Here is a 26128-nt window from a genome sequence, read left to right as displayed (position 1 = left end):
TTAATGTGTGGTGTGTATTTAGGGATGGAATGGGTGGGAATGATTTTATGCCTTTTTCTTTTTGGCTACCCCCCTTGTAAGGGGGAAAAAGCCTTGGTATATGTATGTATGTATGTGTTTAATGAATATAGGTAAATACCCCTTACAAGAACAACTGAAGATATTACAACAGAAAGAACAAAAACATAAACTTTACAGGATGGGTATTTAAATTTTTGCAACCATTTGTTTGATGGTTGTGATGTATAGCAAATCTCCAATTTCCTCTTCTTTGCTGATGAGGTGTGAGTGAGTGGTGTGGCATGGGTGGAGGAGGTGTAAGGTGGGTGTGGCTAGTAAATGCTTGCAGAATGCTAGACATAGCTTTGCTGCTTTTCTCCTCTTTCTTTCTTTTTCCTTCTTGTTTCTATTTCAGGCACTCACGGGCCCTCTCTATATTCTGCTGCTTCTCTCTCTTGTTTCTTGTTAATTTTCCCATGATCACAGCATTAATATAGGACAAGGAATCAAAATTGTTGCGTACGGTGAGAGCACCAGGAGTGATGTCACCTTACTTTGACCTTTTCAAGAGTACTGGTACCCTGTCCACTGTCTTTCTGGGGTATGGTGGCGGGTGTAATTGCCAAATATCTCCATAAACACAATTCTGTAGAAAAAAAAAAAAAAAAAAGCTATAGAAATGTTGACACTATTTCAATAAACAGAATGTTTTTCTATGCAATGGGGTTGCCAGAGGTTGCCAATATTTTATCTAATTCTGTATAAAAAAACAAAAACAAAAACAAAACGAAATACAGTTCTATAACTTTGTATGAGTGTTTCCACCATCACAGAGATTCTTTTGAAATATTTACCTAAAATTCGCTCATGTACCAGAATTTTTCGAAATATTGCTGGTGACGCTCCCTTAAACAAGAATGTGTTTTATTTTTTCGGAGGAAGCTTTATTAGAATTTCAGAGAGTGAAGGAATTTGACATTTACAATGTTTCAAGTCAATGTACAGTAGCCCATAATAGTCTGACACTTATGGAAAACGTGCTTATACATAGTTTTTGTGGATTTTTTGGCAAATATTTATCACTTCTGTTATGTGGTAAATTGATTTTTCGGTATCTTTTTTTTTTATAATTTCATGAAGGACAGGTGATTATGGTTTTTCTTATTGTTTTAGTAAATGTTTCAGTAAGTATCCATCACATCATTACTGCCTGGCCACATTTTGTATTACACATTTATTTCAAAAACTGGTAGTGTGAAATTGCCAGTTCTATATGTCTGAATACATACTAAAAAGCACATGCCTGTCAAAGTACATCTTCACCTCTTCGTATTTCATTTCATACACCAGAATTGCCTAAATTACATCCTAAAGGCCAATTTTATACTCCAAGTTACCCCCAAAAAATTGCTGCCAGGGTTGCGAGTTTTTGGGCAAAATTTTTAAATTGCAGCATACGATGTATGCCGCTGACATTCAATCCATAAAACAATTGTGGCATACAACATATACTGCTGGTGCTGTAGGCAGCAACAAAAATACACGGGAGCGATGAGCGATTTCGCATGGGAAAGTTCCAATGTCGCTCTCATAAATCCAATAGTGAGAGCGATCCCCCACAAGAAAATCGCTCCCGCAGCAATATTAAATGTTTTTCATGCATTATCCATCATTTGGCAATCCCTGAATCCCATCACCATTGATGAAAGGATCAGAGCAAACACAACTTACCCATGATCAATCATTGCATTATCAATCGATATCATAAACACAACACATCAATCAACTTGTTGATGTACGTACATATGTTTATGCGGTATAGCTGCTAGAGTTCAATGGCTTACCTAGCCTAGCTTCGTATTAGCTGCATGCGTGCGTATACTATAGTACATGTTGACTAGACTCTACACGACTATCGTGCTATATAATGTCGCTAGTTTTGAATTGCATGGTACCTGTATGCAGGGAAGTTCATTGGTTGCATGCAGCTAGCTGCCCAATCAATGCGCTGACTACATGTACAATGCACCATACCCAATACCACGTCACCGCATGCATACGTACACTGTACATATGCAAACTCGCTCGAAGCCTAGAAGGGAAACTAAGAAATCCCATTTATAACCTCGTTCGCGTATTTATGAGAAAACAAAATAGAATCAAATGTTTGGTTAGCAATTAAAAGTAAATAAATCTAAGTATAAATATGAACATTTGATGATATATTTAGTTCATAAATATGGATCTTTGGAGGGAAAATAAAGAATACAAAAATAAAAAATAATTCGTTAGCTAGCTTATGTTTACGGTAGCTAGGTCTACGTTTGTATGTCACATCAATGCCAAACTTTCGATGATCGTACATCATGGAGCGATTTCTAGTGAGGCGAGTGAAGATTAGTGAAGATGGTTTGCCCTCAGATTCAGTCTTTTCAGAATCGAGGGAGAGTGTTTTGACGGCAGGAACCACTTCTGGACCAGCAAAGCCTAATTCAAACTCTACAGGCAAGGGCCAAGGAAAACGAAAACCAGTAAACCATGAATCTACTATACGCTCGTGGAACCTAGATTAGCTTGAAGTGGATCAGGGCAGTGATGGTACTCTAACAGTGTATTGCAAGGCTTATTGTGCATTTCCACCCCCAACCACTGTCAGTGGAAATAGAGGTGCTGTGTCTGCTGATCAGTTTCACCCATCCCCCTCCCCCCAAAATTAAAGGTTGATTTGCTAAAAAATATATATATATATATATATATATTTTTTTTTTTTCATGCAAAAACATGGCTCTGGAAGTATAAAAAATGGCTCTGGTGAAATTTAGAAAAGAATGAAAAATGGCTCTGGGGAAAAAAAACAAAAAAATCCCTGGCTGTAGGGGTTAAAACTCTGACTCCTAAACATGTAAATTTGTTAAACTCCAAAACAATGGTTGTCAGTTTCCTGATGGCCACAGGTGTTCTACAGGTGGGACCAGGGGCAAAAGACTGATTGTTACACAAACACAACACAAAAACTGGAAAAGAAGGTGGTTGGCAAGTACTGGATGAGACCTTGTTGCAAGATGAAACCAGAAAAAAGATAGATGAATTCTCCTGAAGGTCAGAATGATCTATGGTGCTGGCACTCACATGCTGTCAATGATTTTGACGACACGATGCTGATATGCCTTAACATGTAACTTCTGTCTTGTCTCGAACATCTCATAGACACATTCAGCTACTTTGTCTCGAACACAGATTTGGTATTTGTTGTCCACCCGGATAACACGTGAAAAATTCACTAGACGCTTGTAGTCAAAAGTCACCTAGAACAAAACAGGAAGAGGTCAGATATAAGATCAGGTATTGTATTGTATTCTGCTGATAACTCAGCAGTGGTCTATCTTCAAGGACACTATCACAGCATTATTAAGAACAATCTTGAACTGATTTTCTATTATTAATCACATGTTTCTAGAATTTCTTAATCATTTTAAAACCTTCATATAAATTCTGTTCTCATCTAACATTTCTTTCAAGTTTGCATTGTGCCACCTTCTGTCTCATTTAATTCTAACACATTTTACTTCCAAATAAAGATATAGAGGGGGCAATAAAGAAACTGAAAAACTTCCATGCTGAAGGCCCAAGCAAAATTTTGAACATCAACTAAAATAACTTGGCACAATAGCTATAAAACTCTTGATTGATGCCTTCAACTACTCATAGTTGCACAATAAAATCCCAGTAAAATTCCTGGAAACGGAGCTCACATAATACCTACTGCATTTTTCAGACCATAAGGAGCAGGCAAAATCCTTAAAATCGGCCAAAATCGGGTGGTGTGCCTTATGTGTGGCTTCAGTGCAAAAAAATGCCTCGGATAGTGACATACTATTTTGACATGTTTCGTAGATAGCCTGCTGACGGCGACAGTGCATAGGCCTAGCAAAAGTTACAACCAAGTTATAACCAAGATGCATGTATCTTGACAAGAATATTGCAAAAACTTCGACAGTTTTCGAATCCATGCCACCGCATTCATTCACGTTATCATGGCTATGACATGATAGCGTCCACAACACAGACAGCCATTTTGCATTGGTCACGTCTCACTCCAGTCTGACTGTAGTCATTTGGGTATTTTTTTTAGCTTCGACCATGGGCGCAACATAGCAATAGAAAATCAATTATTCATTTTGTAAATTAAAATGTATCAATGTAATATGCAATTTTGTGGGTGGAAATGAAAATAAAAAATACCTTGCTACAAGCAAATATGCTAATGAACGAAGTCGGTAGCATAGGATCAGGACGCCATCTTGTCGTCTGTCCTCGCCAGGTACATTTTCTTGAAGGAATGTTATGGAGTGGAGATACATGCATTCCTTCAAGCTGCAAGAACTTTGTATACCCTGCAAGCTGAGAGTGTGGTTGAAAAGCCCGCGAACGTCTCTCACGATGACGACAACGAGGACGAGCCAGATGACATTTAATTTGCAGGTAATAATTTATTAAACACAGGTTAGGTTAGGTTAGACGAATTTATCATCCTTTCATTTCTTCGATGTTGGCATCTATCATAACAAACATGGAGTACCATTTGTCCGACACGACTTTGTTACTTACGAAATCTGTTTTAGCACCTTTTTTGTTTTTTATTCCTGCTCACAAAATTACATATTACATTGATACATTATAATTTACAAAATCAATAATAATTTTCTATTGCTATGTTGCGCCCATGATCGAAACAAAAATTCTACCATCATTTGTAATAAATCTTGTGATTTTAAGTGAATAGAGAAATCCGGGAATAAAACTGCTAATGTTGGTTTTATTCCCCACAATTCCCATAACGTGTTTGTGTTGTTTTTTAGGGGTATTGGCAGGGCAGACCATCCATGGAGGTGGTCTGATTTCTTATGTAAGGACGGGGAATAGCAGATTACGGGTGCGCCTTATGGTCCGAAAAATACGTTACTTTAAAACTAAACAATCCTCCTGCAAATTCAACACCATACAGCCAGTGGCAATATTATTTACAATATATAATTTGATTATGATGGACACATATAATAGTTTCTTTCATTACAGTAATTTTATTTTACAAAAATGCTATATGCATTAAGGGGACACTACAGTAGTGGCATGTTGCCACAGGGGGGAGGGGGGAGAGTGGTGAGGATGGAGTGGGTGAGAGTGGTTTTTGTGCCTTTGTGTTCTTGCTACCTCCCTTGTAGGGGGGAAAAGAGCCTTTGCTATATGTATTCACTGATGAAATTGGGATAGCTTCAATATCAGTTGTTTTTTTCTTTAATAATTTTCCTATTTCTTAACCCCTTCCATACGGTGCCGCACACGTAGGCGTCATGGGGAGCGAGTGTATTCGCGAGGCTGCCATATCGGTGTCTTGATTATATTTATTGTAGTCGCCCCTCCATAATGACATTCTTTCTAATTCTTTTGTAATCGCATTTTCTATGATTATCAAAATTCACGGGTGAAGAGAGAACGATCGATATAAGCGGTGACTATATTTTATGATGCGAGTATTATTACGACACGTCGTACGGCTGGCATTGGCTGCTGCCACCGAGATCTAAGTCCATGACGCCTACGTGTGCGGCACCGTATGGAAGGGGTTAATATTGTGGGCTTGAACCTTGTTTTAGAAAAATTACTGTTTTGGTGATAGTATCTTACCCTGAGTTACATCATGTCATAGGTGGGAGTGGGGAGTTAATTTTTAATTGTTAATAGTTTTTACAGCTCAACACATTCACTCATCATTTTTTAAATCTAATTTATCAGTTATTTCCCCAATTTTCATTTTGTTTGTTGTTTAAGACATTTGTGATGTATCTATTTAATGGCTTTAAATGTTCTTTTTCTTGTTCTGTTGAGTTTCTTTTTCAAATTGTTTTTCTTTTTTTTAATAGGGCTATGTTATCTGTGTAGTTGGGGGTTGAAATTTTCTCTATAGCCTCTGGGAAAGTTTTCAACTTATTTCATGGATGGTAGTTACTATTCTGTTTATTGCTTTATTCAGGTATGAGTACTGGTCTATTTCAAAGTATTCTAGCTCTTTCGCTATATCTTCTGTGTGCTCTTGCTAGTTTGGTACTTGGTAGTTTATAAACATTTTTTGAAAAAGAGTTGTATTTTTTCTTCTAATTCTATGATAACTTTTATTCAGAAGTGATCACATGAAAGATCTTGAATGGTTTCTCATATTTTTGTGTTGGTAAGGAGGGTGACTACATTGTTATAGCAGGGGATGTTTGTTGTTAATTGAGTTGAAGAGGTTGTTTAGTGGTACTGTTGCTAGAGCTAATTTTATTTTGGTTGGGAAGCTGTTCAAGTATTATGCGTCCTGCTTAATCTGCTTTTTTTGTGTTAAGTATGACTGGATGATGTGTGTCCAGAACACCTGCAAGTATGTGATTTGTAAACAAACTGAGTGGCTGGAGTTGAGGAATGAGGCCTCATGGATTGATGTCTCTGGTGGGATGCATATGTTTGTGGTAGTGTAGGCTGTTTTCTTTATTAATGTTTGAATTGTAATGATTTCTATTACAATGTCCGCACTGTGCACAGACATTGGAGAGTGGAAGACACCCTATACCTAAAAAGGAAGGCAGACATCCAGATCCACTGCCAGTGCCAAATAGACCCAACACTTCACCTCCTAAAGATGTGGCTGGTCTCTGAACTAAGCCAGAGAGTCTCTCTTTTCACTCTCCCACACATCTCTTTGGGAATAAACATTGGACTGTTGCCTGTGTTTTATTGATGTGGAATTCTTTCTGTATCACTAGCTGAAAATAGTAATAGAAGGATTTCAGTCCCCAGTTATCAGTTTCCCATGTGTGAAATGGTGTAAGTAATAAAGCTGATGTTGAAAGAGGGAGAGATTCTGGGCCCAGTCTGGAAACAGAGTGACATTTAGATCATGATAAGAGGTGAGGGAGTTGACAGTTTGGAAATGGGCACCTTCAATCTTCATCTTGCAGGACCACCACATGACAGTACTAGTCATTGGTCCCTGCAGGTACCTGTCACAGTCTTCCATTAAGGGTACTACAGATTCTATTCTAAAATGCCTTGACCCATACAACTTCTCCAAAATTGGAACTTCATCCAAGTCCATCTCTGTGTAATGCTGTGGATCATCCTGCTGTCATCCTACTCCCTGAAATTTGTTCTCTCCTCTCTATGAAGTACACCTATCCCCTAGCTATCACGTTTTACTGCTATTGTGCATACTTGAAAAGCTGACACAATTTCCATATTGCACCTCAAATTGGCTGCTATCGCGCGCCTCTAGCCCAAATTTTCGTATCACGTGGCAGGTGGCTGCTATTACGCGCCCCTGTGATGTCATGGGCGGCAGCCATCTTTGTTGGCTTGAGCTGCACGCTGATTGGTTGAGGGTTTGTTTACATGTACAGGCCACCACACTGCTCCTACACGGTGCGCTGTGTGTGTGTGTTGGCACGTGATAGCTGCAACATTTTTGTAGACGTGACTTGTTACTTGTTCTCAGGTCCCACTCCGTGAATAAGTGAGTACTACAGTACATACAGTATTCAATTTCTTTTTGAACACTTCTGGAAAAATGTGACCCGAAAGACAATTCACCATGCATGGCAAAATGTGTTGGAGGGTTTGCTGGAGGACCGACGCGGGAGAGTGGAAGGTGAGCCACAGTCAGTGAAGGCCAAGGCAGAGGCAGCTGCACAAGAGGCCCACCAAGTTCCTGGAGGTGGTTTTGAGGACACAACAGAGGGTGAAATCCTGGAAATGATACAGCCAGCCCCTGTTACAGTTGCTGACATCATGGAAGAGGACGATGATGGGGAGAGAGGAGGAGGGTCAGGTATCCACACATGCGGGACTCACCATAGCCGGCATCAGGATGTGGCACCTCTTTGAGCAAGATAGCTCCATCAATAGTGAAGCAAGATGTTTGCTCATTATTAGAGCACTAGAAGGTTACAACGAACAGTATCATGCCCACATCAACGTCCTGCAGCAACACCAGATCACAAAATTCTAACACCGGCGCGCCGAGACACAACCAGGACCATCACAAGATGAGGATTCTGGGGATGATATGGATTATTTTGAGGGTTTTGAGACTCCTGCAGCCATAGATGATTTCCTCGACGAGATACAACGTCGAGTGGGTGGTCAGTAGCAAGCTGCCCCAGTCTCGGAACTCCTCTAATCCACACAAGCCACTCATCACCCTCAAAAATATCAAATAAATGTCTATGAAATGTCTATTTTTCCTTTTATAGCCTTGATGTATTTATCATATTACAACACTGGACTGTATGTTTAAGCAATTTTGTTAAGAAAGGTGAAAACAGTGAAGAGAAAGGAGAAATATTGGTGAAGTTAGAGGAAAATTTTTGGTCTGGGTACCAATTATAATTAATACCATTAGTTCATAAGTTCCACTATTGCATTTTCAGCTATTGTGCGGCTTTAGCCACACCAATTAGGCCTGATAGCAGGGGGATGGGTGTATATGTGATCTACCTAAATCATTACTATCACCATGAATCAGAAACCTTGCTCTTGTAGTTTCATATTTTTCTTTCCAACCAATACCTCCTAATCTTACCATACACGTTCTGCTCCATATTCATTACAATTTGTGAAAGATACTTCAAAAGCATTGGTTATCAATGCCATTGCTACTTATCTGTTCACTTCTAACCCCTACAAAAACTTACCCTGATACCAAGATTGTGTCCATCTCTGAGAAAGTAGTCCCACTTGTCCACATCCACACCATTTCTCTTGTTAGCCACAATCTGAAAGGAATTGACATAACTGTTACACTTTGCTGCAACTCAGTTAAGTAACATATAGTAGTTTTTGTATTATGAAACTGTCAGTGCTATAAAGATCTATTTTGAATGAACCATGCTACATTATGGTTTATAATAGCATATATCACTAGTAGCAAATATGCAGTTTTTCCTCTAACAGAATCAGCAACATGAATTTGCCAGTTGTAATCCTAAAAGTGGATGTCAAAGAGGATCATCTCCCTGCTGCCTATCTTCAAAACCAGTCAAAAACCTCACACCTCATCTGGAAGTGCATCCCTGATCAGGGACCAAACACTGGCTGCTGAATTTATAGGCAAATTCACTACCACTACATCAGTGTCATGCCCTGGTGTGATAATGATAAAATTGTAATTATAACTTTTATTTGCATATGTATATCTGTATATGTATATCATACATATAATTATCTTAATTTTTTTCATTGTAACATTATTGTGTATTATGTATTGTGTTGCAATAAAATTGTAAATGCTGCAAGATAGATATGTAAAGGTGTGGGAGCTGATGGAAATGAAACATTCTAAATGTTATCCTGGATGGACGCCCTGGCTTTCTCCACACTTGCATATGTTGCGACATAGATATGTGCAGGTGTGAGAGCAGATGGAGGTATGTTCTGAATATCCAGCATTCTCCCAAATTTACATAAGTGATGCTGGCATTACATCTAACTGCATAGTTGTGATGTCATGAACAAAAATTGTAGAAAAGGATGTAAAGAATGTGCTCATGGGTAGAAGAAACTACAGTAATTGCCAAGAAGCATAGGACATGTGGTCACCATTCCTGTTGTCAGTCCATTGCAGACTTTTATAATGCCCTGGCACAATTACCCCTTCATACAATCTCCTTTTAGCATCCATTCTCAAATATCTATTTCTCATTACACTTTTTAATGTCCCAAGGCATTTACTTGCTTCTCTCAATCTACATTCTACCTCCGGCCCCACTCCTCCCTTTCCTGCCACATTTGCATTTAAGTATCTAAAGCTATCCACTTCCTACATTCTCTCTCCCTTAATACTCACTTCCAATTTGCTGGCACATTTTCCCCTTGTATATCCCATCACCTTTTACCCACATTTATCTTCCTTCTTTTGCACACCTTCCCAAATTCTGTCACTAACTTCCTTAATCCCTCCTCTGATCCTGCTACAAGTGCAGTTTTGTCAGCAAACAACAACTGGCTCATCTTCCACTTTTCTCCATTTTCTTTAACCATCACCAATCCCTGGCCCACTACCCTCATGTTTACCTCTCACACCACTCCATCCATTTATAAATTGAACAGCCAATGCAACATAACACATCCCTGGTGAAGTCCCACCTTTACCTCAAACCACTCACTTTCTCCATTTCTAATTCTAACACAGGCTCTACGTACTCTCATAAAAACTCTTGACTGCTCTTAACAGCCTTCTTCCTATCCCATACATCTGCAATACCTACCAAAATTAGATGGATGGATGGAGTAAAGAGGAATCCAGATGCATGTGGAATGTCTGTTGACCAGAGAAGAGAGTGAGAAAAACAGAAGTAGATATTGTGATTGGAAGAAGGAATGACACCACCCTAAGAGATGTTCTTCTCATCTGCTTCATAACTAATTTTGAGCACACGAGGTGAGGGGTCACTGTATGATGAAGTAGTAATAAACTAACTCATTCTAACAGATGCTGATGTGGAAGAACCATGCCTCACTGTATTGCCTTTGGACTAAACAGCATGACAAAGGACACGGTGACCCTTCATCCCCAAATGTTGAGATAGAAGGGGTGGTTGAATGGGTTTTAATTGTGTTTGATGAGGGTGTTTGTTTTGTCTCAGCCACCCCCTTGTAAGGGTAAAAGGGTTTTCAGTATACATCTCTGACATTGCAATTTTTTTTTATCTCATGAAAAAATTATTCTTACTTTATTCTTACCTCATACAAGAATGACTTGGTCTCTTTGCGTCCTCTGTATGGCCACTCATTCTCTCCGTGTGGCATCAATGGGCCTGCTATCTGCTCTTTCACAAACTCAATGTCTTCTGCAGTCAGTCCGTAACGATCCATTGCAACGCGTACTCGTTCATTCTGATCCAACAGGTACTCAAACATCTTCACCGAGATCTGTTCATGCTGTAGAAAGAAGTATTTGAGTATACATATATCCATGTTGACTGCATGGTGATAAGCAGTCCATACTTTAGGGGCTTTATGAATACCCCTACTGACTGGAACCACAATCACCTATTAGTAAAATTTCTACTCAAGAATGAGATACTTTTGTACTATTTCTGTCCCTCTTTTCTACCTCTATGAAGATATATTCTACCACCTCTAAGACTACTTCTCTTGATCACCATGTGGTGGGGGTGGGGGGTTGAAAGTAGAATGCCACTACTATGTTTCCATGCATGTCATAGAAGGCAAGTAAATGGGATGGAGGGGACTAGGGATCATATATCTACCAAACTGTATTTACCTAATTGTAGTACAGTGTACAAACCACTTGGTCCAGTTTGACAGCATAGCATCAAAGGAATGTGCTGTAGCCTTAGTAATCATTGACCCTTGCCACTTGATCCCCATATGACCTGAGGCTGACCTAATTATGGTAATTTGCACCATGGATGATACCCATGTGGCATATATATCTGCTCCTGCCAATATGTAAAATCTTTTCAGTTATATTTTATAAATAAGGAGACAAACTCACCAACCCTCTTCCTTTTCACCATAGCCTACCCCAGCCACAACATGAAAAGAACAACATTCACTAGGTTCAGTCTCCTACTCTCTTATTTATCATACCTAGCCTCAAATTCATGTATAGTTCCAACTTAGTCTATATCCTTGATTTCTAATTATCATATTTAGATTTGAATTCATATATTGTTCCAGCTTGGGCAACACAGTATCAATTTTAAAGCAATTCCAAGTATTTATGCATCTATATGGCAAACAGACGTTTTTCACATTTTTTAAATATGTAGTCTTCCTTACTTTGTTCTCATGACCTCTTAAAGCCCTCCTAACCTTAATCAAGAGTTCTCTTCTGTCAATGTAATACATCCCTTTTAGTGACCTGAATGCTGTAATCATACCACCTCTTTCTCTTCACTTTTTCAAAGTTGGTAGACCCAGAGCTTTTAGTCTTTCCTCGTATGGTTTAACCCCTTCGATGTGATGACGCCTACGTAGGCGTCATGAGGAGCAAGTGGGTATGCGAGGATGCCTATGTCGGCGTCTTAATTATATTTATTGTAGTTGTACCTGCGTGACCCCCTATACTCTGTAAACTGGCTTCATCATATTTTCTATGGTTATCAAAATTCATGGTTGAAAGAGAAAACGATTAATACAGCGGTGACTTTATTTTTTATAATGCGAGTATTGTGACGCAACATCACATGTCTGGCATCTAATTCTGCCCACGAGATTTTGGCCTGGAGTGAAAGGGTTAAAGCCCTCCTAGCCTTAATCAAGAGTTCTCTTCTGTCAATGTAATAAATCCCCTTTAGTGACCTGAATACTGTAATCATACCACCTCTTTCTCTTCACTCTTTCAAAGTTGGTAGACCCAGAGCTTTTAGTCTTTCCTCATATGGTTTAACTGCAAAGATGGGAACCAGTTTGGTGGCTGCCTTTTGTATTCTCTCGATCTTGCTTATATCCTTAACTCTGTGTTGGGACCATACCCCTGACGTGTATTCCAGTCTTGGATGGATCATGATTTCATTATGTTTTTTCACCGTCTCTTCATCCATTTAGTGAAAAGCCACCTTAATCTTCTGCAGCAGACCATACATGTCTCCCAAAAATCTGCAGGTATGTCTGTCATGTGACAAGTTGTCTTTTATTAATACTTCCAAATCTTTTTTCCTCTTATACTTTTGTTGTGGATTCAGTTCCCAAGGAATAGTTTAATGGTCTTTTGCCACCAGTGCCCATTTACAGTAATTTGCATTTTTTGGTACTGAAATTAATTTTCCATTCTTGACTCCATGCAAAAATTGTGCCTAGATCTTTTTACAGTAGTATACAGTCCTTGTTTTTAGCCCTTTTCATGATTTTGCATCATCTGCATTTTGCGACACTGCTTCTGACCCAGAGCAGTGGACAATGTGCAGGGATGACTCGTCATTCAGGAGGTGCTAAGATGAGAGGCAGGGATGGAATGGGTGGGAATGATTTTATGCCTTTTTCTTTTTGGCTACCCCCCTTGTAAGAGGGAAAAAGCCTTGGTATATGTATGTATGTATGCATTTTGGCACAGCTTGTTACCTTCCATCATATCATTAACATTAACAAGAGACATTAATGGTGCAGCCACTGAACCTTGTGGAACTCTGCTTGGTCTCTATTTTGATATCTTGTCCTTTGCTACTGTTTTCATGTACCGTATTTTCTGGCGTATAGTGCGCGACTTTTTTCCGTTGGAAGGGCCTAAAAATGGGGGGTGTGCGTTATCCGATGGTGCGCATTATCTACGGCCTACGATAAAAATTCTGCGGCTGTGTGTGTAATTTTTTCACAACAACGTGACGATGTTGGCCGTCACAAAGTCGGGACGGCACACTTCTCCGTGACGTTCCGTGAGAACAAGAAGAACAGCCATGGTGACATGAAAGAATACGCCAGCATGGGCTATATAAATATTTGGTATAGGTAGGTATCTATCGAATCTTATTTTTCATGTTTAAATAGGCCTAAACATGATCAACATTCATGATATTTGCCCATGTTCACAGCATCCTAGTTTGAATTTTTATGTTGGCTATGTTGCTTCACTTTACGTATGGTACAATTCCGTTGCGGCCGTTCATAAACAACACCCTCTTTTGAGAGTTATATTAACTAAACGTCACCTCGATGAGAGACTGTCCTATTTCACCACTGTCATTGTAGGTTCAAAGCTAAAACGAAACAGTCTGTAGTTTGTTTCAGTATTAAATAAAAAATGGTAAAGACGAATTATTTCCTTCAGATATAACATGAAAATTTTCTGTAAAAATCCCGAAATTTTTCTGTATATTTTACTTCCAATAAACTTTTTTTAGATCATATTTCCTACAAACTATTTAAGCTACAAAGTAATAAGGGACCAACGCACAACATGAGTCATATACCGGTACATGTAGTTCCGACTTTTTCTTAGTTGTGTGCTGATTGATGCCTAAACTGACAATTAATTTAGAGACAAATCAACAGATTTCCCAGCGGTGGCTCTAGCCAATGAAAAATACTTCTCCATGTAACCTCGTTCACATGATACTTAGTAATTAATCGTCGTTATTTCATTGGTTTATTTTTACTAACATTAATTATCGTAGTCTATGCAAATATTTGGGATCCGTAAAACAGCACTGGTACCAACATCATGAACGTTGGCCGTTTTAGCTCACCCGGAATATGCGAGATCAGGGCCGAGATTGACAGTTCTATTGCCAATCTAGCCTACACTAAACACCCTCTAGCGAGAGTTTGTTAAACTAAACATCACTTCAGTAAAGACACTTATGAATTGAAACATAGTTGCTGCATGGCGATAAAAACTTGTACACGGTGATAAAAACTTGAACACGGTGATAAAAACTTGTAAGATGAATTATTCCCTCAGGATAGTAAATTACAATTTTTCTGTAAAAATCCGAAATTTTTCATGTACATTTTGTATTCAATAAACTTTTCATGGCTCAAATTTCCCACAAAACAATGGACCAACGCAAGCAGGAGTCGCATACATGCAGTTCACGAGCTTCAGCCACCAGTGACTTTTCCTGGCATGCGCGTTATACGTCGGTGCGCGCTATCTGTGTACTGAGATAACGAAGTGCATGGGTGCGCATTATAACCCGATGCGCATTTTAAGCCGGAAAATACGGTATTAAAAAAAAAAAAAAAAGAAGAAAAAAAATCCATTCAGGTAGTTTGCCTCTTAGTCCTTCAATATGCTATTTCCACATAAGTTGACTGTGAGGTACTTTATCAAAAGCCTTCCCTAGGTCAAGGTACACGTAGTCCACTCTATTGCAGTACATCAATCACTCTTGAGTAAAAGCTTAAAAGAATGTATAGATGAACTACGGGACATAATATATAAAATAATAGATTGCTCACTCAAAGAAGGAGAGGTACAACAAGATTGGAAAAATGCAAATATTGTACCAATATATAAAGGGGGAGATAAAGATGACCCTACAAACTATAGACCAGTCTCCCTTACAAGCACAATAGCTAAATTATGTGAAAAAGTTATCAAAAGTAGATAGACTAAACATCTGGAAGAAAACAATATACTGAATCCAAAACAATTTTACTTTAGACAGGTAAGATCATGTGTCACTAAGTTGATTTGTTTTTATTCAAGGTTAATAGAGTGTCTAGAAAGAGAGTTGATGATAGCAAATACAGTGTTTCAGAAGAAAGTCAAGCGTAAGTATACATGGGAGAGGGTGGTAGATGGAAGGGTGGTAGATAGAGCACTAATGGATTATGTAGTGGTAGATAGGAGTATGATAGGAAGAGTTAAGGATGTACATGTGCTAAGGGGAGACGGTGGGGGAATATCAGATCATTTTTTTGGTGGAAGGTAAGTTGTGAATGGAGGATAGATGGAGAAAGAGGAAAAGGACAAAAGGTAGGGAGGTGCTTAGAGTGAACTCTTTAAATGAAAAGGAAAAGGAGAAGGAGTACACGAAGAGGCTGAGGGAGGAGTGGGAGTGAGTGAGAGATAGAGTAGAGCTAGGAGTGGAGGAATGGGGATGGTTCAAAGAGGGAGTCAAAAAGTGTGCAAAGATGGTGTGTGGAACAAGAAGGACAGGAGGAAATAGAAGGAAGGGTAGTGAGTGGTGGGATGAGGAAACAAAGAAGGTTGTAGAAGAGAAGAAGCGAGCTTACACAGATTGGTTACAAAATAGGACGAGGGAGTCATATGAGAGATACAAAGAAAAGAAAAGAGAAGTAAAGCAAAAGGTAAAGGAGGCAAAGAGGAGAGCAGATGTGAAATAGGGTAAGAGTTTGACAGAAAATTTTGAAAGTAATAAAAAGATGTTTTGGAAAGAAATTAAGAGAGGAAGAGGAGGCGAATCAAGTAGAGAAGAAAAGGTAAAAGGTGCAGATGGAGAGATGATAATGGAAGAGAAGAGAGTGAGAGGAAGATGGGAAGAATATTTTAGGGAGTTGCTAAATGTGAAGGAGGATAGGGAGGGAAAGATAGCTGCAGTGGGAAGTGCTAAGAAAATGACCGTGATGAGTGAGGATAATGGATGAGAAATAAGGAAGGATGAAGTGAAGGCAGTTGTTAAGATGATGAGAGCAGGTAAGACACCTGGTCTTGATGGATGCCATGCAGAATATCTTAAAAAAAAAAAGGAGGTACAGTGATGGTGGACTGGCTGGTGAGGTTATTTAATGTTTGCTGGAGAGAGGGTAGAGTGCCGGAGAACTGGAGGAGTGCTTGTATAGTTCCACTTTACAAGGGAAAAGGGGACAAGTGTGAATGTAGTAGTTTTAGAAGGATTAGCTTGTTAAGTGTAGTTGGGAAGGCTTATGGGAGGATCTTGATTGAGAGGATTAGGAGAGGAACAGCGGGAGTAATTGGTGAGGAACAGTGTGGATTTAGCTGGGCTGTGGAGTTGGAACACAAAACCTCTGATTCTGACTCCTCTATTTTTGGCACCACCAACTCCGACTCCTCTTCATGTAATTAATTGATTATGGCCTACATATTTTATAAAGCCTATACAACACACATACGCTCCAATCTTGAGTAGACTTATATCATTATAACTGGTTTATAGCAAAGAATAAATATATATGTTATAGTGTGGCTTTCCTATGTTTGACCTCTTCATTAATACTTTATAAGTGAAGTAGAGACAAAATTTTTGAAAGGATATTGAAGAAAATTCAGTAAAAAAAAAAATTCTATAATCTAAGACATTTGGCATAATATATATCTTCGCAAATAAGTGATAGGTACATTTCAAAAACAAAAATACTGTACTTTATAACAAAGGTTGAAATATAACCTAATAATAAAAATATATATAATGGAAGATTATTTTTTTACATATATAGTTTTGCAAAAAAAAAAAAAAAAATGAAAATACTTTATAAAAGAAGTTTAGGCAAATTTCTTGAAAAGAAACAGTAAATATAGAGAAAATAAACCTTATTGATACGAGTACAGTACAAGGTCGAGTGTTACAGCTGAACATGTATGATACTGAAAGGTATATGTATCATACATACTTTTTGGGTATTATTATCCTTCATATGCTTTCATACCTTCTTTTGTCTTAATGTACTGAAATTACTGACACAAGTACCTCTTGGTTTGACTACATACTGGTACTGCTATGCGATTATTGCGATGGACATTACTCTGGTTCTGGAACTGATCTTATCGATACGAGTACAAAACAAGATACAGCTGAACATGTTTGAAACGTGAAACTTTTTTTTTCAACTTTAAATATCCTTATTCAATAATTCATTGATAAAAAGTATAGAGGGGAAAAAGGAGGGGAAAGGAAAGAAGAGATAGTATTATTGCGTTAGTCTACAGTTAAAAATCATAATTATCCTACTGTTTGGCAACACAGCAGTGGGAGAAACCACCAAACTGAAAGAGTGATGGAAACAATGCATATGGAACTTGACAGGAATACTACAGATCCCATGACATTGTGTCAACAGAAGGTGTAAAACTGAGGTGTTTGATTTATTCAAGTAATACTTTGGATGTTTATCGGTCTATGTATAAATTTGAAAGCCAGCGTTGCACAAGGACGTTTTGGGGGTTTAGTGGAATGACCACAGAAATAAGACAATGAGATTTATTACATTTGATATTATTATGTTTTTTTTTATATAATCTACTTATAAGGAGTGTGCACTGCATAACTCTACAGACTAAACGAAGGCCTTATAAAGTGTAAATCTAACTGGAGTCGGAGTCAGTATATTTTTACTGACTCCGACTCCAGTGACACCGTAACTGTTTCCGACTACGACTCCGACTCCACAGCCCTGGGATTTAGGACAGGTAGAGGTTGTGTAGATCAGATTTTTGTGGTAAGACAGATATGTGAGAAAACTATAGGAAAGGTATGGATGTCTTTTGGGCTTTTATGGATCTGGAAAAGGCTTATGACAGGGTAGACAGGGAGGCATTGTGGGAGGTTTTGCAGATATACAGGATAGGAGGAAAACTTCTAGGAGCTGTCAAGAGTTTTTATGAGAGTAGTAGAGCATGTGTCAGCATTAGAAATGGAACATAAGAACATAAGAATAAAGGAGACTGCAAGAGACCATGAGGCCTACACTAGGCAGCTTCGTATCCATCACCACCTGTCATCCCCATCCATAAAGTTGTCTAATCGTTTTTTAAAACAACTGATAGTTTCAGCGCTTACTACATGGTTACTAAGTTTATTCCATTCATCGACCACCCTATTAGTAAACCAATTCTTGCCTATTTCCTTCTTAAGTCTAAATCTGTCCAGTTTATACCCATTGCTTTGAGTCCTGCCCTGTTGTTTTATTATGATGACCTTGTTTGCTTCACCCTTGTTATAGCCTTTGATCCACTTGAACACTTCTATTAGATCACCCCACACTCTGCGTCTTTCCAGAGAGTGTAAGTTTAGGTGCCTAAGCCTCTCTTCGTAAGGCAAATTTCCAAGTCCATGTATCATTTTGGTCATTCTTTTCTGTACTGATTCTAGTGAATTTATGTCCATTTTGTAGGACGGAGACCAAAACTGTACCGCATAGTCAAGGATGGGTCTAACTATCGCTAGATAGAGTTTATTAATTACCTCTGCACTTCTATTCGTTACCGTCCTAGCAATGAAGCCCAATGCTCTGTTAGCTTTATTTCTGGCGCTAATGCACTGCTTCCTGGTTTTAAGGTCCAGACTCACCAGAACTCCCAAGTCCCTCTCGCACTCAGATTTTTCTAAAAACGTGTTATCTAAGTTGTATCTATTTTCGGGGTTGTGTAGCCCTACATTTAACATGCTACACTTAGAGATGTTGAAGTTCATTTGCCATTTCACCGACCATATTAACAATTTATTAAGATCATCCTGCAGAATCTGGGCGCCGTCTCCTGACCTAATTAGGCATCCTATTTTAGTGTCGTCCTCAAACTTACTAACATCACTATTTATCCCATCATCTAAGTCGTTTATGTACATAATGAACAATAAGGGACCCAAAACCGAGCCCTGGGGGACCCCACTAGTAACAAGGCCCCACCTAGATTTTATTCCATTTATGGTGACCCGCTGTTTTCTGTTACTAATCCAAGCTCTAATCCATTCTAACACTTTTCCTCCTATTCCATGGGCTTTGATTTTATTTAGTAGTCTCTGGTGAGTGAGTGGTTCGAGGTACAGGTGGGACTTCGTCAGGGATGTGTAATGTTGCCCTGGCTGTTCAACTTGTACATGGATGGGGTAGTGCGAGAGGTAAATGCAAGGGTAGTGGGTCAGGAATTGGAGATGGTTAAAGAAAATGGAGAAAAGTGGGAGGTGAGCCAGTTGTTGTTTGCAGACAACACTGCACTTGTAGCAGGGTCAGAGGAGGGATTGAGGAAGTTGGTGACAGAGTTTGGGAGAGTATGTGATAGAAGAAAGCTGAAGATAAATGTGGGTAAAAGTAAGGTGATGAGATGTTCAAGGGGTGAAAGTGGCAGCAGACTGGAAGTGAGCATTAAGGGAGAGCAACTGGAGGAAGTGGATAGCTTTAGATACTTGGGTGCAAATGTGGCAGGAAAAGGTGGAGTGGAGGTAGAACAGAGTATGGGAGAGTAGATTGAGAGAAGCGAGTAAATGCCTTGGTGGATAAAAAAATGTAATGAGAAATAGACATTTGGGAATGGAGACTAAGTGGAGACTGTATGAAGGGGTGATTGTGTCAACAGCACTGTATGGGGCAGAAACATGGAACATAAGAGAGGTAGAGGGAAGGAGTTTGAGTGTATTTGAGATGAGGTGTCTGAGAAGTATGATGGGAGTTACTAGGCTGGAAAGAGTGAGAAATGAGGAGGTGAGAAGAACAGAGGTGGTAAGGGAGTTGGGAGATAGGGTTGATGAAAGAGTATTAGGATGGTTTGGACATATGGAAAGAATGAGTGAAGAAAGACTAGTAAAAGAAGTATGGAAGGCAGATGTGGAGGGAGTGAACATGAGGGGGCGTCCTAGGATGAGATGGATGGATGGGGTGAAAGGGGCTTTGGGGAAGAGGGGAATGTCTGTTGAGGAAGGACAGGAGAGGACAGAAGACAGGGGTGAATGGAGAATGGTTGTACAGTGAGACCTCTCATTAATGGACGTTAATTAGCTGTGTTTGTGGTGTTTTCTCTGTGTTTTCGGTGTTTTGTAGTGGTTTTTGGGTGGCGTAGTGATTGCACGCACTAAACAACAGCACCAAAAACACTGAAAACACAGCGAAAACACCGCAAACACAGCTAATTAATGTCTGTTAATGAGAGGTCTCACTGTATATGGATGATGTTGTGATGCATGAGGTGGAATGGGTGGGGGGGATGGGGGGGTGAAGTAGTACCGTATGTGTGAGAAAAATTTGACTCAGCCCAAAGGGATGTCTAACCATCTCCTTTTCTGCAGGGGGTGTCGCTGATTTAATTAAGCGGCCTTGCAGGGGATGTGCTGTATCTTGCGACACTGCCTCTGACCCAGGGCAGTGGACAAGGTGCAGGGATGACCCGTCAACCAGAAGGTGCCAGGATAAGAAAGAGGGAGGGTGAAGGGGAGTGGAGTGTATTTAGGAATGGAATGGGTGGGAATGGTTTTTATACCTTTTTCTTTTTGGCTACCCCCCTTGTAAGGGGGAAGGAGCCTTGGTATATGTATGTATGTATGTGTATGCCAACACTGCTTCTGTGTCAGGGCAGTGGGCGACATGCATGGATGACCCATCATCCAGGAGGTGCCAAGATAAGAGGGAGGAAAGAGGGTGGAGGAGAGTGGAGTATGTTAGGGATGGAATGAACTCTCTTTCTAGACACATCTCCACCATCAACTCTCCACTATGATTCTTTACTGGAACTCCACATTTCCTGACCACTCCATCAATTGGTTAATTTCCTACCCTAGCATTAAGGTCTCCCAGTACTATTACATTGACATTTCTCCCTAATCCCTTTATGCACTCAAGAAAAAATATATACTGAATACAAATAAATTTGGATTTAGACAAGGAAGATCATGTACAACAAACCTGATTTGCTTCTATTCGAGACTAATAGAAATAATACAAGACAGGGATGGATGGGTGGACTGTGCCTTTCTAGACCTACAAAAAGCATTTGATAAAGTACCACACAAGAAACTAATAAGAAAAATAGAATCAATAGGTGGCATCAGAAGAAGATTACTGGAATGGATGAAGACTTCCTGACTGGGAGAAAAATGAGGGTAGTAATTAGAGACAATTTCTCGAACTGGGAAGAAAAAATAAGTGGCGACCTGCAAGGTTCGGTATTGGCTCCAATCATGTTTGCCATATATATATAAATGACATGGATGAAGGAGTAGAATGTTATATGAATTTCTTCACAGATGACACAAAAATACTAAAGAAAGTAAGAACAGAGGAGGATTGTGAATCATTACAGTTAGACCTAGACAAAATCTGGAAATGGACTCAGAAATGGGAAGTGAACTTTAATATTAAGAAGTGTAGTATAATGGAGTTTGGAAAAAGTAAAACTAGAATATCAAGAAATGATAAAATTGGTGAGGTCAAATAAGTGAACCTGGAAATAGACCTTGACAAGACATGACACTGGACAAACATATCAACAAAATAGTTGGAGAAACCTTCAACCTATTAAGGTCAATGAAAGTGGCATTTGACTACTTGGATGAGGAAATTATTAAAAAAAAAAAATATTAGTTACACTAATAAGACCAAAACTGAAGTATGCAGCAACACTATGGACACTCAGTACTAAAAAGAATATAAAGAAATTGGAAAGAATACAAAGAGCAATGACAAAGTTGGCACCAACTCTCTTAAAATTAACATACGAACCAAGATTGTCCAAATTGGAACTACCAACTCTGGAACAAAGAAGAGAAAGAGGAGATCTGCTGACTATTTACAGAATCATGAAAGGAATGGAAACCCTAGATAGGGATGATTTATTAAAATGGGACAATGGAAAAACAAGAGGACATGAAAAGAAACTCAAAAAGGATAACTGTAGAATAGAGAGAAAAAAAAATCCCATATAGAGCTGGATACCTGGAATAAATTAGATAAGGAAACAGTGCATGCAAACACTATTCAAGATTTTAAGAGGAAGAAAAAAAAAAAAAAAAAAAAATTATGCCAAAAGATACAAAAATGGGTCACCACAAGCATAGCTCCCTTCCTGTATAATACATACAAGATGCACAAAAATATAAACACAAAAAATAAAGACAACAAACATATTTGTTTCCTAAAAAGTTTCAGAAAAACTAAATTCAAAATTCTCTTTTGACATATATACAGTGCGATGGTGGGCTGGATGAGCTGACCTCATGTGCCGTAGTTTGGTAACAGGTTGTAACAATAAATACATACATACATTACATGCACACATTACATACATATAATCATTCATACGTTACATATATAATCCATAAATACATACCCACCAGTGGCGGATCTAGGGGGAGGGGGGGCTGAACCCCCCCCCAAAAAATTTTTTGCTCTTATATTACCTCATTACAGAGGTTGAGAAATATGCCTTGTATACACCAGTACATGGCAGAAAGCTGTTATACAATGGCAGAATTTTTACCCAGCATTTAATAAAACACTTCAGTGAGAATAATATTCAGCACATTAATGAGGATAAATCTTTAAAAATGTAAGATTAAGTATAACTTCTGCCCAGTATTTTGAAAGAAACTAAAGTGGGAACATATACTTCAATTTATATTCAAAATCATTGTATTCATGCTATAAAGTACATCTCTTTCAAAGCATCATCTATATTTACAAAACTCATGCAAGCCTCCCCCCAAAGCTTTATCTACATTTACAGATTCAGGTTACCCCACCCTCCCCAATTGTGATCTTAGATCAGCCACTGATACCCATATAAATGTGTTTAATTAATACATTTCTTCTTGATCTCACCTTGGTCTTCATGCCATTGTGATTGTTGTTGACTCTAGCTGCTCCTAAAAACTTCTCCCACAGGTGGCTGAATGGTCCATGACCAATGTCATGGCAAAGACCAGCTAGTTCAACGCACAATACATCAGTGTCCGTTATATCTAACTCCTTCTGTCGTTCTTGAAGTGCCCTCACCAGCTGTCCCGCCAGATAACACACCCTGTAGCCCAACAATCGTCGTGGATGGATGTGGGCGGTCCAAAGTATTTCAGCAACAATCCAATAACAAGACGATCAGTTTATAAGAATGTGATTCTGATGAACATAGGAAATTATTAATAATTTTAAACTATGATGACTACAACTACATTAAATCCAAGTTAAGTTCTCCAACTGACTTCTTGAAGGCCTCAGAATTGACAAACTATTGTTAATTTCATCTTCACCATTACAAATACTGATCAACATTTATGATTTATATATTTTCATATCTAATAGTGAAAATATACAAGAATATTATACTGAGTGATTTAGGCATTGATAATATTGTCACATTACAAATAATTCTATCTGAAACAAGTAAAACAAAAATAAAAATCACATTCCACTTATAAGATGTTCTTTACAAGTCTTAACATCTTGGAAACAATTTAGGAGCAACAAAATGACAGAAAATAACATGCTGTAGATATAGATTGGTTAATTTTATTAAGAGGCAGTTCACGCATAGCATTGTTAAGTGAACATTTTGCTGGCAGGCTTAGGCATTGTGATGTAGGAGCACTGGGTACTTAATTACCTGGAAAATCAACCTTCTCCAAAGTGTAGGTTGGAAAGACCCCAAAGTTTCTTCCTTCTGCACTTACCTCTTGATACATTGGACCCTTGGTCAAATGGTGGACACTTGAAATACATGACAATATAACAACAAGGCTCAATGGAGATGATGATTTGTGATGAACTGTATAGATTTTGTTGTAAACAGCAGTAAATTTCATTATACAGCAATAAGAGTCTTGATCAGGGTCTGCCTCTTAGTTGTACAACTAAATTGTTACAATGAGCCATGGCATTGGAAGAGTTAACAAGAAAAATCTTGTAGTAAGTCACGAGTTGGAAGGTAGCAATGGGTGATGAGGTGCTGATGAGATGGTGAATGAGGACGAAGAATTGAGTAACTGAATGAAGGAAAAGAATGTGTGACTGGTGAAAAAACATGCTTGATTATATAAACAAGGAACCGAGTATTATTTCAACAAAGTGCTGGCAATTGATGACATGAAGGATGATCTACAATAAGGTTAATGAGTAACAGGGATACAAATTTTGCCTGATCATGAATGGACGTGTCTGTGATGGAAAACTGGTGAATGAACTTGTATTGGAAGAGTTGTATGAAAGGGGGCTAGTGATCATTAACCGAGATGTCAATTCCATTGAGAACTGACATGCTTGGGTGAAGATTATATTATTACCAAGTCTTAGACGAAAAGCTTATCACTGCAATGAAATTTCAATACAACTATGATGGAAGTTCAATGCCAAAGCTGGAGACTTCCACTCCTTGTTGATTAGGTATCTATACCTCCTAGTTCTTCAGATTATTCAATGTAGTAAAAATCTGACAGGAATGGATGTCAACCAAGGTAATCAATACATTCTAGTAACTTGTTGAATTTCTACACATATCTATAGCAAGAAGGGATCTTGGGTATCCTTTGAAAACAGCGGCATACTGCATTTTTTTTTTTTTTTTTTTTCTTTTTATAAGACAGCAAACAATGCTAAATAGTCAATGGGAGGCTTTCCGGTTTGCAGAGTCCACCCAAAAACATAATGATTGAATGATAAAATCTTCTGGCAGTTAGTGCCTTCATAACAGTTTGGCAATGAGCCCTCCCCCCACCCCTTCTCTTTCCCCTTTGGTAGTTTTTACAATCAACAGGGGCAAATGATGAGTACCTATTTGTGGTAGTCCCACAAAATGGACAGTACAACTGCCTCTTTTTAAAACCTGTCTATCCTCTAACCTCCACCAGGTGCCTTGAGTGAGTGACACACAGTCTCTGGACCTGTTTCAACATTTATGAACTTCAACTGCATTCCTTACACCTTTTCACACATTGAGTGACAACTGACAACTGTTCCCCTCCTATTTCCAGCCAATAACATTGAAACAATTCCATAGCAATACAGCACAGACAACAGTCCAATGTTTCTTCCCAGAGAGATCAGTGGGTGGGCTCAAGGACCATTGTCACTTGGTGTCTGTGGGTTTTGATTTAATGAAACTCGACGCAACAATTATCATTACCATAATCACTATTTCCTAATTAATGGAAATAATTTTTAAACAAATAAAAATACATTTTTAATACAAGAAGGAATGGGTGGGGCCCTAGAGCCAAACTGCTAACAAAAGATGCAAATTTTGGTTTAATAAGCAAATGCAAGAGACTGTATTTGTTTCAAGTGAATGATGACAGTTTGAATGTGATTGGGTGATATGGGTTAAACTAACATTGTGACCTATACAGTTCAGGACAGGCAGTATGTAGGATTCGTACAAAAAGGTGGTGAGGGATAGATCTATGAACAGTTACAAAAATTTAGATCCTAACAAAAGGATGAAATATATTCAGACATGTAAGTTCATATCCTACCCAAGGCAGTGGTCGAAACGGGTATGCGTCACAGATGGGAAGACGTACATCACTGACCCGCCCTGGTGGATAAATCTGAAACCAAAGCAAAGGTCCACACCATAATAAGAGGAACAGTGGAGGGGTGTAGGAGAATGTGTGTGTGAGTGGGGGGGGGTTAAGGGTAGGGTGGGTGGTAGCTTTGAGCTTCCTCAAACTCAGAAAACATCCCTGACCACTACCTAACAGTCAAGCCTATAACGTCCTTCTATGCTCTCTCTCTCACACACACACACACACACTTCAACGAACGGACGGCTTAGAAGACGTTCTGAAGAAAATTGAAGTATTGTGGATCCCAACGCAAAGAGAAGTGCCTATTGTACTTACAGAGTGGGGGGGAAATTGCTCGTGGGGTAGTAGGAAAGTAGGGAAAGAGAAGGGGAGGGATTACTGAGGGAAATGGAAGGAAATGAGGAAGGAGTAGACTTGGCCCAGACAGA

The 26128-nt window shown here is 38.9% G+C and overlaps 1 protein-coding gene across 8 annotated transcripts in view; it reads right to left on the bottom strand.

Annotated features, from left to right (window-relative positions):
* The window catches only part of fal (SAM and HD domain containing deoxynucleoside triphosphate triphosphohydrolase falten), a 152787-nt gene that overhangs the window by 65697 nt on the left and 60962 nt on the right, over positions 1-26128 (bottom strand). For 5 of the 8 annotated variants that reach the window (XM_076205663.1, XM_076205667.1, XM_076205662.1 and 2 more), the window contains 5 exons: positions 25647-25721; positions 23005-23203; positions 10774-10971; positions 8727-8807; positions 3130-3305 (listed from right to left, as the gene is read on the bottom strand). In XM_076205663.1, coding sequence (XP_076061778.1) covers positions 3130-3305; positions 8727-8807; positions 10774-10971; positions 23005-23203; positions 25647-25721 — 729 coding nt within the window. The remainder of the gene's footprint in view (positions 1-3129; positions 3306-8726; positions 8808-10773; positions 10972-23004; positions 23204-25646; positions 25722-26128) is intronic. The other 3 variants (XM_076205669.1, XM_076205666.1, XM_076205668.1) reach the window with 1 other exon arrangement.

This window comes from Oratosquilla oratoria, chromosome 22 (assembly GCF_046742065.1).
Source record: "Oratosquilla oratoria isolate Oo_2021 chromosome 22, ASM4674206v1, whole genome shotgun sequence".
In the NCBI taxonomy this organism is placed as follows: Eukaryota; Metazoa; Arthropoda; class Malacostraca; order Stomatopoda; family Squillidae; genus Oratosquilla; species Oratosquilla oratoria.
Note: the sequence above shows the minus strand (reverse complement) of the source record. Positions and strands in the feature narration are given on the sequence as shown.